The sequence below is a fragment of the Melanaphis sacchari genome, unplaced genomic scaffold, assembly GCF_002803265.2.
Source record: "Melanaphis sacchari strain LSU unplaced genomic scaffold, SCAv2.0 Contig73_pilon_pilon, whole genome shotgun sequence".
Classification (NCBI taxonomy): Eukaryota; Metazoa; Arthropoda; class Insecta; order Hemiptera; family Aphididae; genus Melanaphis; species Melanaphis sacchari.
This window is the reverse complement of record NW_020271525.1, coordinates 1954994-1973952: the sequence shown is the minus strand read 5'-3', so window position 1 is coordinate 1973952 and position 18959 is coordinate 1954994. Positions and strand designations below refer to the sequence as shown.

The 18959-nt window shown below is 22.3% G+C and overlaps 1 protein-coding gene across 1 annotated transcript in view; it reads left to right on the top strand.

Moving 5' to 3' along the window:
- Positions 1 to 18959, top strand: part of LOC112600896 (cAMP-specific 3',5'-cyclic phosphodiesterase-like) — a gene marked incomplete at its 3' end in the record, with an annotated part of 264327 nt that overhangs the window by 237429 nt on the left and 7939 nt on the right. The window contains exons 3-4 of the mRNA XM_025348224.1: positions 11164 to 11355; positions 18785 to 18820. Of these exons, the coding sequence (XP_025204009.1) occupies positions 11164 to 11355; positions 18785 to 18820 (228 nt within the window). The remainder of the gene's footprint in view (positions 1 to 11163; positions 11356 to 18784; positions 18821 to 18959) is intronic.

Below are 18959 nucleotides of genomic sequence, written 5' to 3'. Positions count from 1 at the left end.
GAGCGAAATTCCTAGAACCGTTTTCTTCTCCTTGTCACTACCTCCATCGCCATCACCATCATGGCAACCCGCCATATCTACCACTCCGACTACCTCGAGCGCGCAATATTTCCATCCTATATTATAATGTATATCGTATACGCATGTGTGTGTGTATGTATAACGAAGTGTTAACATCGGGAATTCATGGTGTATCATTATAATATCCGGTCCCACAGTTCGAGTAAATTTCAATACAGCGATGACGGCGCGCTAACAGTGTGTACAACAACGACATGTATTATGATTATTATAATATAATCTTTTGGCATCACGTGCATTAAATTATTATAAAAATCAAATCTCCCAATGGTTTCTTTTTTTCTTTTTTTTCTTTTTATAAATCAATATAATATTTTTATATTGAATATTAAGCAAGTTCTGGATTTATAATGCGATTATCTTAATAATGTTTCGCGTGAAATAACCTATTTTATTTCTTTTATTTTTATGACGACTTGTCATTGACTACTTCCAAACGATATTAAATATATCGTTTAAAAATGTTCCATTGATTTATATTTATAACATATTTATTATAGAATATGTATTATTACGACGTTAAATATGATTAAAATACATTTTATTTTTGCATTAATAACAGTATCATTACGATAAATTAGGAAAATGTTTATAATAAAATATGGGCTCGTTCAAAATTCGAATGTATTATTATAATTTGTAAGTCTATAAAAAGTAATAATTTGCCTCTATGGATAATTATTATATTTTTAATTTACAAAACGTTTATTTTTTTTTTTCTTTGGAGAAAAAAAATATAAATAATACCTCATTGATATTATTGGTGAATTTGAAATAAATTATTTATCACGGAATGTACACGTTGAGTTTAAACATACTTCAAAAAGTTCAAATTTTAAACTATAATGCATACAGTACTAATTTAATATGTTATTTTATATGTACACTGTTGGTTAACATTTAAAACGTGAACGAGTATATTTTAACACAGTGTCTCTCTTTTGACTACAGCAGTAATATGGATTTACTCGGAAATGTTTTAATACCTGATGTTTATTTTTAACATCCAAAAACGTCAATTAAACCAGCTGCTTTCTTACACCGTCAGAACAAATTACTGTTACCTCATTAGAAAACGGTAACAAGGCTTATGAACTGAACCATTTAAAAAAATTACAAAAAGCTATAGGTACCTACCAAAGTTTGTTCGACTTCTTGAATAATCAATATCAGATAAACATGTATATTATGTGTAATATTATATATTATATTAATTGTGTGTGTATACACATGTATTGATAGATTCTATATTTACTTTTAAAAACAACACTATACATAATTGGCCAAAATGTAAAATAACCGAATTCTACTCAAAATCCAAATGGAAAATTGAAAAACTAATAACAATGCACAGACTGTACGCTTCCACATATCATCTTTTGTACATAATTTGAATCACGATCAATCAGGAAAAAAGTGATTCTAAAAAATTAATTAATTTTGAATAATAATATTCCAAGTTATTACATCAACATTTCACAGTATACACTGACATGGCACGTGCTAGAATTGAAATAATTTATTTTAGAAAATGTATTATACATAATATGCGTTCATCTTTTCCACCATTTGTCCGTGGTTAAAACGGAATAAGTACTGTATGTTATTTAAATATTCAACAATCTACCGAGCGGGATTTGTTGTTCAACTGAATGTTGATTCGTAAGGTTTCAAAACAAACTATATGCATATATACGTCCAAGTTTTCCTTTGGGCGTTAGGTTATTAATGACCGGCGTGCTGCATCGAATTAACCCTCTAAGTTATCGAATTTCGATCTCGTTGGCACACAGCTTTAATGGCTGTTATTATTATAGCTTATGTAGAGTGCATATATTATATATATAAGTATTGGTACGAGGGTGGCTATAGGGGAGCTGGGCCAAAATACCTTAAATTTACACGTTGAAAACGTACCCCTTTTATGAAAGGTGAAATTCCGATCACTATTCATTTTTAATTAGTGTGGACTAAATACATGCACACATACACACATAAATATAGCTTTTTGAGTAATAACCGACAACTGACAAGTATGTATGAGTTGGGTAGGTTAAGTAAAAATTATAAATAAGTATTAAAGATTAGATGTACTGTATCTGTTTTTAGAAAAGTATTCTGCTCTAGACTAAATACTTAAAAATTAATATTGTGATTTAAAAATCAAAAACCGACATAAGCTATGAGGATAAAAAGTAATAAAGCAAATAAAAATAAAATTAGAATTTTGCACGAAACTTAAATTTTTCCAGCTACTACTAAATAATGTGCTTACCTAATACTTTATAACAAATGCAATTTATATCTTACGTGACCATACGCTTAAAATATTGTATGATCAACTATATATACATTTTTTCAATTAACTTAACGAAAATAATAATTATTAAATTTACGCAATATTATTTTAAGTGTATTTTGGACTGTATCGTACATTTTGATGAAATTGCATTTTTAAAATTATTTGTATTGACCAGACCAAAGTTTTGGATGATTGGAACATTTTTCATTAATTTATTATTTTATGATAATTTTGTGTTTGTCTTTCATTATAGTGAATATTACATAATACTTTAGGTCTGACCTTAAGTTTAGAATGATGATGTATAAAACTAAAGGTGGGCATTAACTAGTTAAAAAAGTCAAAGCTAAGTCAGAAAGGTAATTTTTTTTAAACTTTTTAACTTAACTAGTTAGTTTATTTTCCAATCAAATTATAAACTTAAGGAATTTAATTGACAGTTAACATAACTTAGCTTATTGCAGTTGATTTTTTTAATAAAATTATGAATTATAAATTGTATTGTTTTAATGTTTTATGACCTTCAATCGCTATATTCAAAAAAAAAAAATAATATTTTGTTAAATTATTGACTTGAGATGTGTATAATTTAAATTAATAAATAATATATCATGTAACATAAAATGGTATTTATACTGTACAGTGTGCATTATAATAAAAATAAAATAAAACTGTTTTTTATAATTTAGTAAATTAAAAAGACATAGGTAATCATTCTTTATATGATTTACATACTAGCATATACAAACTGAGTTCAGTTAGTATTTTTTGCTATATTAAATGTTAACTTATCGAGTTAAATTTATAATCTGTAAACGGTTAACTTTTAATTTATCAATCTTGTGCTCTTTTAATTAACTAAGCTTGAGTTAAATATTTTTATTAACTTGCCCACCTTTGTATAAAACGAATGAGTCTCGTTTGATCAAAAACCAAATTTTCATTTTCATTACTAAATGTAAACATTGCACATTGTGTGATATACATTTTTATTAGAAATAATAAGCAAAATCTGTCGACAAAGCATTTCTATCAATCATAACTATACCGAAGTTTTTGAAAACTATGTTCGTTTGAAATGGAGTAAGTAAATATTTTAACAACAATATTTAAATGATTTTTGGAGTCTAGATGAAATATGTAAAATTTTACAAAAAACCTGTTGTTAATTCTCGTATAAAAACTATAATTTGAGTAAATATTTTTTTTTATTTTAAATCGCTACTTTTGCTTAAGTGATTAGTATAATATATATATATATATATATACCATTTTACGCATTTAATTTAATTGTTCAGAGTTTATATTTAAATTACCATAATTATAATCGAGTTTCTATGAATTAATTGTTCAAAAATATAATAATAACCATGCATTATTATTACTGTTTTATTACTTCACATTTTGTAAACTGTAATACTTTTTTAGTTTTATGAAATATGTTAATTCACGTGAAATTTATAAACGTATTTCTTTTTTTTTAATTGACATACACTATTTTTTGTTTGTAGTAAATACATATTTTCCAGTAAAACATGATTAAATATGTTATATTTTTATGATTCCAACATATATAAATACAACATTGATTCATAGAAATATATCATACAAATAGCTTAATTAAAATAGGGTTTTTTATGTAATTTCAATTCCAATTTTTTTTTTTTTAAGTGTTAATTGTCAAATATTATAGCTTGTATTAAATTGATAGTATATGCATTAATATAGTTTATATTTCTACCACTAATTAATTATTTAGAATTTAGATATTAATCATACCTACTTATTTATTATTTCGTTTATTGTTAACAGTATTGACTATCTGATGTTAATATATTTAACATATTATTTATAATAAAATATCATGGTATAATCATATTATATGGCGATTTATACAATCAGAATTGTATCTATTCTATTAATTATACCAAATACTGTATACACTAACTGTATCTAGCTAAATATCAATATAAAATAAAATAATTTAAGATCTCGATCAATATCTAAATTTTCTCATTTTTACTTATTCTCATATTAACGGACCAAGTCTATATTTATTCTCATTATAAATATTTAATGTTATGATATTTAGTGATAAGTGAGAAGTGATAAATCATAAGTTCTTTTTCTATAACAAAATATCAGATATTAAATAATTATTAAATATTGTATAGACATTATTTTTGTTTAAAATACATTCATTTTATAATAGTCTATATAGTTCATAAAACAAACCTTATTCTATATCGATATAACTACTGCTTATATAAAACAAAAATATCAATTTTTTTACTAAAAATATCTTTTTTAATACGTAACTACGTCATTCAATAGCTAATAATATGCCTGCCTATGTTATTTCAATTTTAGTACGCATAGAAAGATAATGTATCATTAAATACTAAAGAGCTTGTAAAGTTAACACTTGTATTCCTTTATATAAATCAATTCAAAAATTATAATCTATTTAATACTATAACTACTATAATTTATAACTGACATATCTATTGAAAAAAAAAACACAATTTACAAATTTATGAAACAATGATGTGATATTTAAATTTAAATAATATCAAATCCTATATACAAAATACCTACTATACGTATTTATTTAAATTTATAATTCTCTATAATATTTTACACTGTGTACTGATTAATGTGCTTAATAAAATATAAATACTAAATTTCTAACTAGCAGTGAACCAAAGTAATTAAATGTGTAAACCCTAATTTATACTATAAAACACTGAATTTCTCATAAAGATTAATAAAAATAAGTCATTTTATGAATTAACGAAAAATTTTGTCATTTGATAAGCGAAAACAATTATTGTCCTAGGCGAAAGTAACATATTTATTAATATAATAAGATAAACAATGTTTTGTGTTGGAAATAAAAATAAATATTTTTTTAAATTTTGTAATAAAAATTTTTTTAACTACAATTTTAATAGAATTATGTAATTTTCAGTTATGTACTAATATATAATACACATTCACAGTACATACAAAAAAATATTTAAAACTACCGTGTTTTCTATAATAGAGTTTTATACGTATAATCACACTGATGAGTTTTAATTTTTATTATATTTCACAGAATATTATTAAATTTAATTATCTGAAAATAATTAAATGGTACAACAAACTTTAAGAATTTAAATAGAAACTCATAAGTCTTTTTAATCTTAGTATTTTCCAGCTTAAACTTTCTTTAGAGTTTAGCGTAAAAGCATCATAAATGAAGACTGAGAACAATAAATATAGCTTAAAAATGCATAAAATGAATACTTAAGTAAATATATATATAAAAATAAATTTTAATAGTATTTATATATAATATAGTATTAAACAATACGATTAAGAAAAAAAGTATTATTATTATTATTATTATTAAATCTTTATTTAGGTAAAACAAGAAAACAATGATAATTTAAAACAATCATAATAACATTATGTACAATACGAGTATACTATAAATAAAAATATGTAATAATCCATTTGAAAAAATAAAAATGAAGTGATTTTGTTTTAGATAAAGTTAAATTACCCAAAGTTTACATATTTATTATAATTTTATTCAAAATTTAATTATTGATATTCCATTTAATATACAATAGTACTATAAATGAAATCATAACAATTTAAAAAAAAAAAAACCTTATTTTAATATTAAAAAATATGGGACAGTTAATATGCATAACTTAATTCAATACTTATTATAATATATTATAAAGATATAATGTTTTCTAACATATATAATATCATTTACTTTTTCTAAAGTAATTTCTTAACATAATAATAGTTAAATTTGTTATAACAAGATAACATAATATACAAATATAATGTAATATACAACCTTATGTTATCATTATATTTTTAAAGTAAAAACAGTTGATGCTTAAATCTTGAATAAAATTTGTAAGAATTAATAAAAACAAATATTTATTATGTCTTTTTTTTTTACATAATATAAATTAAAATTGCATTAATTGATTTTATCTTAAGAAATATATTTAAAATTAATATATATGTTAATAATATTATATCTAAAAACAATAACTCATTTTCTTTGAATAAAATATTGTTAAATACTAATTTTTTGATTTTGAATGAAGAAATTAATGTATTAGTATTGCAATTAAGTATAAATTATATTTTATGTTTAATACATTTTACTTTTTAAAATCACCAGAAACAAAAAACTAAATTTCATAAAAAATGGAATGTTTACTATGCAAAGCCAATATTAGGCAAATATCATTTTGTATTTTTGCTATGATTCGAAAATGAATAATCCTAAGAACTTAACATTTCAACAAATATTTATATTATAATTTTCTATATATTATTAAATAATATTTTTGCTCTTTTTGAATTGTGTACATATTTTTATTATTGTCTACGATTTTCAGTTTTTATTTGAATTTTGAATAATTTAATTATTGTAAGTGAGCAAAAAAAAATAAAAATAAAAAATTGATAATATAACACAATAAGTACTCCATACGTTATTTTTTAAAAACATTATCTACATCAATTGTCTATGAACGTTTTAATTTCAAATTTTAACAAAAATTAATCTTTTTTAATCTCTTAATCATGATGTACACCAGTCACATAATATATCAACAGCACAGTGATATTTTATTTTTTTATTCATAATTTAATTTATTTCCCATATAAATCATTTATTTAAATATATTGCATATTTTAGGAAATGATTGAGTTTATAATTATCAAACAATATGAATCTATCAAATCATTTTATTTTATTAACAGTGATATTAAAGTTTTTCATGTGTATAATACTTTTAAATTTTACTACAAAAAACTAACAATACTCAATTCAGTAATACTATACCATAAGTATACAATTTATAAGTGTAATATTTGATTAGTAAATGTAACTAAATTAAATGTTTACATTAGCTAAGGACGCTCCCCAGTGAAATATAATGAAGCTAAATTATTCTTACACGAAAAAAATTAATTAATAAATAAAAAAAACACTAGTACCTAAATGTTTTGTCCATTTCTTTTGAACAGACACATCTTCTCTTATTTCCGGAGGAAATAATGAAAAGTTACTTTTATGGTAAAATAATGGAAAAAATTGAACCTTTTTGTCGTTGGGGGAATTTCGGACAAAGATGTGGTAAAAAAAAAGGGGGGGCTCGTAAAATATTTGTCATTTTTTCTTCTCTTCTACAGCCATTTCAAGTCCATTAAGAGAGTTCTACTCTCATTATAACAGCTTTTAAAAGCTTTTTTCTTTTCATTTTTCTCTTTCACATTTTCTGGACTAAATTTGATGTTAATATGACATGTATTCAGTTGAAATATAAAATTTAATAACTATTCTCAAACAGTTGGCTATCACATTGTCTATACATAACATATTTAGCTAAGTATGATTTTTTTTTAGGTTCATCAAAGGTCCAAGATATGAATTATTGACCGTTGTATTCTTGTTTTTAAGTAATAGGCTTATAGCAATTTGCAATACAATAACAAATATGAAATAATATAACAGGCTTAACTAAACAATAACATATATCGTCAAATATTAATATAATTACTACCAATTAACTGCAGTTATTATATTAAAACATTTAATTATATTTGTATTTATTGATTCCGCTTGTATTTTAGTAAATATTTGTATTTCTTCAAAATTAATAAACTTCAAAAAATAGTTGGCAAGATATTTTATAGAAATCATCCATAAAAAATAGTATTAAGCAAAAAAAAAAAAAAACAGTGTAATAATATAAAAATATATTTATCATATTCAGATATTTTTACATAATATATAAAACACATATTAGTAAAAAATATGTATAAGTAATTTTTAAAATATTCGAAAATATATTTAAATTGCAGTTCAAAATTTTAAAATATTTTTACTAATGTATTTTAAATTATAAAACTAATATTGTTAAATCCAAAGTTACATAAACACTATCCAATGTAATATATTATTATTTATTAATATGAGAAAAATATATTTATGTATAATAGAAAAAAAAATAATTATGACCTTGTTTTTACGTCTAAAATAGTATGACTTTTGTTGTGCTTTTTTTTTTGTTATATAATTTGCTCTAACCTTTAATAAAGCTTGGTATTGTGTATTTTTTGCCCTAAATAATAGAAATGAAGGTATAACTTAATTGAATTAAAGAAAAAATCCTAGAACGAATTTTTTTTAATACCCTTGTGTATTTTTTGTGCGTTTACAAAACACATAATATACTTAAGTATGTATGGAAGTAAAAATGTGATTTATTTTTATTTTGTTGATTATACCTATACCGTATAGTGAACACAAAATTAAGTATTTTAAATTTTTATTAATAGTTCATTGTTAACTATTTAATTCATTTTTGTTATTTTCATAAATATTTAATTTAGTATATTTCCTAAATATATTTATTTTAATAATTACATTACACATTACTGGTTTGGATGAAACTTGAAAATAAACATTTTTGGGTGAGTAAGTTATTCATATGTATGACACCACTTTTCATAAATACCAATCTGTTTAATTTACAATTATGTGATAGTTATACAATATAATGTAAGACATTTATTGAACACTAAATCACATTTTCGCATTTTGAGTTACACATAACATATATGCATTTTAGATCTAAGCAATTGTTTATGTTTAGTGATAGTTTAAAAGTTATGTATGGTAAAATGGCATTGTGTCTTGTACTATTACAGAGTATTTATATATATATGTATATATATTTGTACAAAGACAAATTTTTTGTAAAATAAATCCGATAAATTAATTCAAGTGAATGCTCCAAATATATTTATGCTTTGGTATTAATATATTATAATTTTACAATAGTGTATGTGCTAGAAAAAAAAAAACAAGCAATTTGAAAAAAAAATAAAATTTTAGGGGCTATATCGTCTATTATATAACTTAAAATTTTAAATTTCAAAGATTCATCATATTTTTATCAATAGACGCAAGTAATGTATAAACATTATATTTTAAGTAGGAATTTATTATGAATGACGAGCGTATTACTAAAAATATTTAACATGGAGGTAGTACCTTAATATTTTTTTCTTTTTTTTAAATATTTCAATGTACCCAAAAGTTGACTCAAAATAGAGTGTAAAGTTTATTCATACAAACACTATGGAACATCAAAGACTATTTTGTCCACTCAAATAATTCATGTTGGATTACACTCTAACTGTACGTTCTTTTTTTTAATTCCAAAATCATTAAACCACTTTTACCATGTTCCGTGTTTACATTACCTTTTTTATCATAACTATTCTACATTAACATACTTTTTGATGCCATTCGGTCTGTTAAAATAAATAAATATTTAAAAGATAATTTAAATGATTCAGAACTCTTATGTATATTATTATGTATACGTTGCGTGCATTTTTCAGTCCATTTAAATAAAGTAATATATAGAATAAGGGTATATATGTAATTTGTAAATACGTTAGTTATTTGTATAAATGCATAAGTTAATCAATGAATTGTATTTAAAAATTATTTGGTGTATTATTTAGTGAAACGTACTTTATTCTTAAATTGTAATTTATTATCTCTTATCAACTTTTCTTAAATTCACCATTTCTATTAGCCTTTAAGCTCTTTTTATTTTTCATATAAATATGTATTTATTTTCTATTCTTTCGGAAAATCTGTTCTTTAGCAATGGACAAAAATGAATCAATAGTTTTCCGTTAGATATGTCAACTAAAGCTAAAAAAAAAAATTAATGATAAAAAAGTATAAAAGTGTATCTTAATCTGAAGTTATTTAAAAATCAATAACTGATGTTATTATTTTTTTATTGTCATATTTAATAACTAAAAATGTATTAGATATTGATAAATATATTTTTTTAATTTTATTAAGGCTGGTATCATTATTATTTGCAGTTGTATTATGAGGTATAATCTTCTTTTGAAATTAAAATATTATCTATGAAAACATTATTGGTCAGTTTGAAAATATCTTGATTTTAATTATAATTACCTATGCGTATACTTTTTTTTTATTAATTAGTATTATATGTATTAAAATATAATAAAACTTAAAATAAGAAAAAAAACTCAGAACTCGACTATAGTATTCTTAAAAAACAAACATAACTTTAAAAGTTTTCTAATAAATTTATTAAAAAACCCAAGGTGTTTTTAAAGTACATTTATCTAGAATTTTAACTGAATTTGCTGCATAATAGCGTGTGTATAAATAACATAGATTTTCAAAAATGTTTCAGCAAAGGTGTATGAATGAATAAAATTTAAAAGAATGTTTGGTATATTGTAGACATATATGCCACACTCCATGAAAAGCCTTTTATACTTGTTTCTTTTTCTTTTTTTAACTTGGTAAAGAAAGTAAATATTTATGTAAAATAAACTTGTTTATGTTTAATATACTGCGTGTTTGTAATGCAATAACATAAAATTACCAAACAGTGATAATATAGATGGGCGCGTATTTACACAATGTTTCTCCAAATTGATTTTTTGTCGATGTATTTATAATAATAAAATATTAGTTTCAACTTATACATAAACAAAACTATTTTTCAGTTATAACAAAGCTTATATTATTGGTAAAATGAGACTTACCTATATTATATTTTATTTTATAAAAATAGAGAACAATCTATTCAAATTTATGTTGTGTATATCTTATCATTGTACATAATATATATTATAAATAGTATACTTGTGATTACTTGTTTGTAACATTTAAAATTTTTTGATTGTAGTTTCGATGTGGAAAATGGAGCTGGAACTAGTCCTGGTAGATCACCGCTGGATGGTGGAGGCACATCCCCGTCAGCTGGTCTGGTGCTTCAAAATTTGCCACAACGTCGGGAATCATTCCTGTACAGGTCTGACTCAGATTTCGAAGTTTCGCCAAAGTCTATGTCCAGGAACTCATCTATTGCAAGTGAAAGGTAAATATTAATTTAATATAACTAAAATATATTAGAGGACTACAAGTGATATTACGGTGTTATATAATAAAGCAATATGATGTATTGTCATTATATTTTAATATACTAATTTTTCGTAGACAAAAATATTTTTTGATCGTATAATATTTTACATGTACATTCTCCATATTTAATTAATATAACAGGCATACATTTAGATAACTTAATAATTCTTACTATTTAACCATATATTCTAATATTTATATTAATACAACATTTCCAATGTAGATACGTAACTAATAATAAAAAAAAATTGAACTAAAACATTGTATTGCTTATGTTAATATGGAAGTTATATAGTTTTAAATGTTTTGAAATAATTAATAATTACTTAAAAAAAAAAAAAAAACTCTACTTATATTAAAAAATAATAAAGTATTAATTATTTATTACCTTTTAAATATTATAAATTATCAATTTACAAGTGTATTGGAACCTACAATTACTTAACACTTCCATGACTATATATTATAACTTTAAATTGAATATACGTCTATATTAATATCTACACAAAAAAATCTGACAATAACACAATTCTTTACATAACAAATTTCAATTCTTATTTCAACAACACAATTTGTTAAAGATATATAGGTACATTATACTTTACTCCGAATTATTGTTAATAATTATAATTCAACATGCTCCAAATACAACAACTAATAATTACCAACTAAATGAAACGTTTAAAAACATTAATTATTTTTAATATAGTTACATTAAATTTTGATACGAAACAAAAATAAAATATTTTTCTCTTTGCGGGTTTCGACTAAAAACTTTTAATGCGTCAAAAAAAAAAAATCACGCTTGGTGTTTATTATTAGTTTTAAATAATGTTTTTAATACTTTAACCATTAAAAGTAAACAACAAAAGTTCGGAAGCATATTATTGATTATTATACTTTTGAAAGTTTTTCCGACATTGACACAATTCTAGTAGTAATAAGTATTTTTGCTAATATATCTTTATTTTGAAATTAATCTTTTCAATTTTATTAACAACCGTATTGTTAAATATTGAGTTATTATTTTTTGCGTACGGTAAAATTTTTATTATTTACATTAGTTATTATTATATAATATTATCATTTTCAATAAATACCCTACATTCTTGATAGATTATTCGTTTATTTTTACATTAGTTTTTTATGCTATAAATAAACATAACTTTTCAGTTACTTTCACTCATAAAATACAAGTAATAGAAAAACATTATTTTATAAATAATATTTAATATCATATTTTAAATTTTTATTTGTTATGAAGTAGTTTTAATTTATTTTTATCTAACATATAATCAACTAGGTAAAAATTAGAAATTATATAATATAGACAACTATTTATATGTTTTGTACACTAAAATAGTATATTATTTTTATTTTTAAAAATTTAATAACATATGGTAACCATAATTCTGGTGATTTTAGCTACATAATCTGTACACTAGTCCAATTGTTTAGTTGTTGCAAATAATAAAATTTATTTTTCGAATAAAAGAATATTGTATGGGTATAAAATTCAATATTTTATATAAATATATATTTTTTTATAGAAAATAGTAAAACAACAACCGAAGAGCCATGACCTTACTGGGTTATTGATTCTCTCCTGAGTAGAAAAATGTTTTTCATTATTTTTGACATTTTAATAAGCCTATAGAAACTAGGATATTTTCCCGATTATTTATTATAGTATTTATTAATATTAATAACATTATTATTATTATTTTTAAAGTTATCCAAATATATTACGATGGACTATTTACATCTTTATAATTCTAAAAATTAGTTGACTTAATGTTATTTATACAATTAAGAATGAAAAATTAGATATTTCAATATTTTAAAATGTATATATATATTACATTTTTACCAATTATTTTATACTACTTATACAAATATTTAATGAACAATGAATGATTATTTTTTTATTTTTCAATGGTCGTATTTATGATTTTTTTATTACTTTTGATATCCATTTTGTACATGCAGTTAATTTATTTTAAATGAACTACAAAATCAGATTTTCTCATTCTTAGATTTAGTTTTTTAACATAAATAATAAATTTTATTTTTTTTTACTTTTTATTAAGCGCAAAGTGCTTCAGTTCTAATATTTTTATAAATAAAATAATAATTTGTAGATTGAATTAATTAGAAGTTCGTTATTTATTAAATAAAAGGTATTTAAATTTAATATGCCTAATATTATAGTAGGTAATAGAAAATAGAAAATAATCACGTTTTATATTATATTTTTTTCAAAATACGTGCAAATTAAAAACTTTATTTCTAATTTAGTTTGGAGTCAAAATTTTGACTTCCAGGGTCAGGCCGACATTATTCTAACACCCAAAAACATAAATTTGAAGATCAAGACTTAAGTTACAAATTCTGATTTTTTTTCTGATTATAAAGAATAAAAAATTATTAACTTAAGTTTTAGAAAAAAAGTTTTAAAATTTATTTTTTGGAGTCAGAACTATTGTATCTTAAAAAATTATTGAATCGAATTGATACACTTAAGTATAAAAACTATTACAAAAAATCAATATTTGATACATTCTCGACCATGGACAATACGTAGAAAAATTTAAATTTATATCATTGGTATAACGAAAATACAATCTATAATAATGTATTATAACTATTAAGTATATTTTTACTTGAATACCAAATAAAAAAAAAAATTCCTGGTAAAAAATTAATTGAAAACAACTTAATAAATAAAATTAAGAAAAACAATATATAACAATATTATACTTACATATTGTACCTATTTTGATGTTGGTAATATTTAATTTTACATGCTTAGATTAATTCATAAGTTAGCTTGAAATTTAAATTAATTTTTTTTTTTTAAATTACTGTTAATTATAAATGTTTAAAAAAAAAAGTTTTGTTTCTTATTTTTAAATATAAAATTAACTAAATATTATATTTAAATCTAGACTGCTATATGTTTAATTTTTCAATTTTTAATTTTTAATTGTCTCAACATAACCTAGTCTTAGAGTGATTTGCAGAAAAAAAAATGATAAAAATTATGTTATTTTAAAATTAAAAATTTGTTTTATGATTAATAAAATTAGAAATAGTTTAACTCGTATTTTTCAAATCAATGAAAAATAATAGTATTTGTTTAACCTCAGAATAACAATATTGTTTATAATAATTATCACTTGTGGTCTTCTGAAAATGCGTAAAATGTATTGAATCATAATACTGTAGTGCCATCTATGAAATTTATTTATTTAGCTGGTGGGCACTATCTGGCGGGACAGTAGAATACTAAGTACTGAACTTAATAATATAACTAGATGGCATTGTTCGGCAACAAAACCCGATCAATACCTATGCTAACGCTTTGTAGGTTTGACGTGCCGCCGGGCGATTTTGCAATATAAAAAAAGGATTAACTGCAATCCTCTGGCAGTAAGCTTACCGAGCACACACCTGGTTGATGTTTTTATTGAATAAAATATAATATTTTATATTATTATCACGCATCAATCGCAATTTGTTGTAGATATGCAATCGGAACTACACCACCCACGCTTTTTAACACACGGCCTTTATTTAATCATTATTATTATCATATTATTTACGAAATAAAAATAAAATAAAAATCTGTTTTTATTTAATAGTATGAAATGGAAATCAAGTTTGATTAGTTATTATTTGTGAATTTTGAATCATAGTTAAAAATCATTTATAATAAAATGTTATGATTAAAAAAAAAAAAAAAAAAAAAAATAACTCAAAACAAATTACTGTTTAAAAATACTTTGTTACAAAAGATTATAATTTGCAGTTAACTTATAAAAAGTTGAATTTTTATTGACTTTTAGTCAATTTTTTTGAGTTCATAATAATAAAAAAAATCGTTGTTGAACAATAATGATTTTGATTTTATTTTATTTTTTTTTAAATTATTCGAATTCCTGAATTCAACATTTTGACATAAAAAGATAGTAGATACCAAACACTGCTCATTTTTATAATATCGTAAATTATGCTTGCATATCAAAAGACCAAAATTAATTGTTTAAAAAAAAAAACTCTGAATTATTCTTGGCGTCTTAAAAATATGAATATAACGTAAGTGGTTTATTTTTTCTTTCGGATTAAAATTTGTATTATTATTATTATTAATTAAAACATAACAAGCTTTTACTGTTATTTTATTTATCTGTTTATGGTTGGTAAGTTTTGAAATATTTTCACACGCACTGTTCATAATTTTATAAATTATACATATTAACATAATATTCATAATTTAAATTATATAGTTATTTAAAAATAAAGGTTAAATAAATGAAATAAGTAATATTAATATTAATAATTATGCAAACTAACTATGATTAAAAATAATGAGTACATTATTTTTTGAATATATATCTTTTTAAAAATATGTGAATTCACGTAAATAAAAATCAAATGTTTTTTATTCATATAATATTTTATTTTAGTAAACTTATGTTTTGGACGATTTATCATATATATTTACATATAAGTGTATAACTATTAAAAACATGTTTAATTATTAGCACGAAACTAAAATATTATTACTTTAACATATTTGATCAATTTTTATAGTAAAACTAAATAGCAATTAGTGTATAACGTTAAATTGAATTAATAAAAAAAGTTTTCGTCAAAAAAAGAATGTTTTATTTACAAAATGATTCAGTAGATATATTTAAATATTATTATACAAAATCATTTGAACTTAAATATTTATAGAGTAAGACATTTACATTTTTAACTTTTTTCTATTAAACTTATTTTTAATAATAGTTGTAAATGCTTGAATTCATATAAATTAAAATATAATTTCTATTGTCCATTTTAAATATTACGTTACACATATTATCAAGAATTGTTTTAACAGCTGCTTCATGCAATAATTAATTAAGTATATAAAATGTTGTTAATTGCTTTAAAAAAACTGTAAATAATTACGTGTTTTATCCTAATAACATAATAGCAAAAATATAACACAGAGGAAAGTATCATAAATATTTGTATTATAATATGTATATATATATTCGTTGAATTTATCATACCTAGTTGAAATTTTTCATTTTGACTAGGCATTTCGAACCGGATTTAGAATGAATGCCACCAAAATCAATTTTAAGTTTTTAAACATTTATTTTTGAACTAAAATTTGTGATGGTTAATGTAACAATAATTACAACAAAACCAATTCACTTTGAATTAATTTTACTCCATATAATACATGTTGAAATTCGCTTAAAATGTTCGAAATGTATTTGATATCTACCTACTCAGAATAAATATGTTTTCCGTTAATCATTGATTATAGCAGAAAATATACATGTATATTTATCAACTTTCAATATTCTTCAGTACTAAAATAATTGTTATATCATTATATATTATAATAAATTATTAAAATATAAATTAGTTTTTTAACCAAACAAAAATCAAAATTATTATATTCTTATGACAGTTTAAACTGAATAATATGCATAAATAAAATTAATTACCAATAAAATGTATTTAAAATAAATGTGTTAATGTTTAAAATAATATATGTTTAGCACTATTGTCTATTAACTAAAATCAACATAGGAAAAATAATATAAAATAAATATACATATTTTTTTTAGTTTGATTGAATTATAATTTGTATATTTAACATAATATCACTACAGTCTACAATAATGAACTAAATAGTTTGTGGCCTGGTTAGATGCGGTAGTTGTCCTCAGTCACTAACGTGTTCTGAGGTCAAGGATCGGCCGGAGTCGCTAGCTTTAGGAAGGGTGACCATCCAGTTTCTTAGCGACGAATCCATAGCATACACATACATACGTACACGTGTTCTAACCTATCCATACAAACCCTAAAAAAAAAAAAAAAAAACAAATAACTCAAAAACCTATCGTACTTTCTCACAGCTAATGGCCTTAGTTGCCAGGCTTGAGATCAATAATATAAAAAAAAAAAAAACATTAAGTAATATAGTTTATCAAATAAATTATTTAAAATTCAAAAATAACCTTTTAAGCAAGCAATCCATAAAAAATATATTCTAGTTCAAAAATTAATATTTAATTGATCAGATTTTGCTTCTAAACAAACTTCGTTTTTTTTTTTTTTTTTTAATAAATTTTTAATTTATACACTATATAAGATTGTTCTTGAACTAACTTATACAAATAAATAGATAATGATCACTAATTTTTTTTTCTATCAAGATAAACTATTAATAAATTGATAGCATGCTAGTATAATAACTGAAGCATACGTGGTTCGTGATGGAAGAAACGAGAACTAGACACGTCACCTAAATACCCGGATGGTCACCCAGCTGAGTACTATATAGTGACGTTTAGCGTATCTTTATACAATGATGTAGTATATTCGTCATGAATGTAACTTTATACTTGTATATTCGTTATACATACTTGATGTACTTTTTAAATTGTATATAACTCCCTCATAATTTGAAAACTTCAAAATATAATAATGTGCGATTAAGCAATTAAATCATATATATATATATATAAATATAAACAAAAACCTCATATAAAATTCATAGTTTTGAATTCAAATTTTTTTTTAACAAAATTATATATATATTATACAACCATAGTCAGTTGTTTGCTCTACCTTCGCAAATGGTAAATTGTCGAACAACTCGTTGGCATCAAAATACAGTTTTTTATTCAAAAAAAAAAAAAACTATTTGAAGTACACATTTTAAGCGTGTATGTAATATTTTTCAACAGAAAAATTTTTTGTGCAACGTATTGACGCAAACGTATGCAATCGACAATGTGATAGTGATATTTTTATGCGGTCGATTATAATTTTAATCATCACCCATCATCATAGAAGTCACATTGTAAGAACTATAGATAAAAATTAAACAGTCTAAGATTTTATTTATTTTTATAATAATTAGTATTATTGTTTTGGTTAATTAAAGTTGGCCGATTTTATTTGCAACTAAGTGTATTGCAGATGAGACGATTAAATACACCTACGGTTTGACAACGATTTTGGGGTGTATTGAAATAAAACTAGGCCGTGTGTGAATTGTAACTTTTTTCCTACCTACATAAAAAACACTTACATCACTCCCAAAAATACTTCAACGAGTACGTTTATAGTAGTAAATATGAGTAGCGGGGGTGAGTTACACATCCAACCAAGTCCCTGGCGGTACAGTCAATACACGAACATATGGGCTAATATATAAAATACATCACGCATCCGGTGTCAATCCACTCATTACCTCCAGCTGACCTACCGTTGTCTCATTTTACCTAATGCATACAAAGAAAAAAGTCAGTTTTTGCTACAGTTAGACAACAAAATATTACCAATATTTTTATATTCGATTTTTACAGATTGAAAGAGACTGAAGCCATTTTGGAAAGATCAACGTATGTACATAATATTTTATACACGTCGTAATTATTATTATTGTTAGTAGTAGTGCTAATAGTAGTTGTAGTAGTAGTGATAGTAGTAGTAATAGTAGTAGTAGTAGTAGTAGTAGTAGTAGTAGTAGTAGTAGTAGTA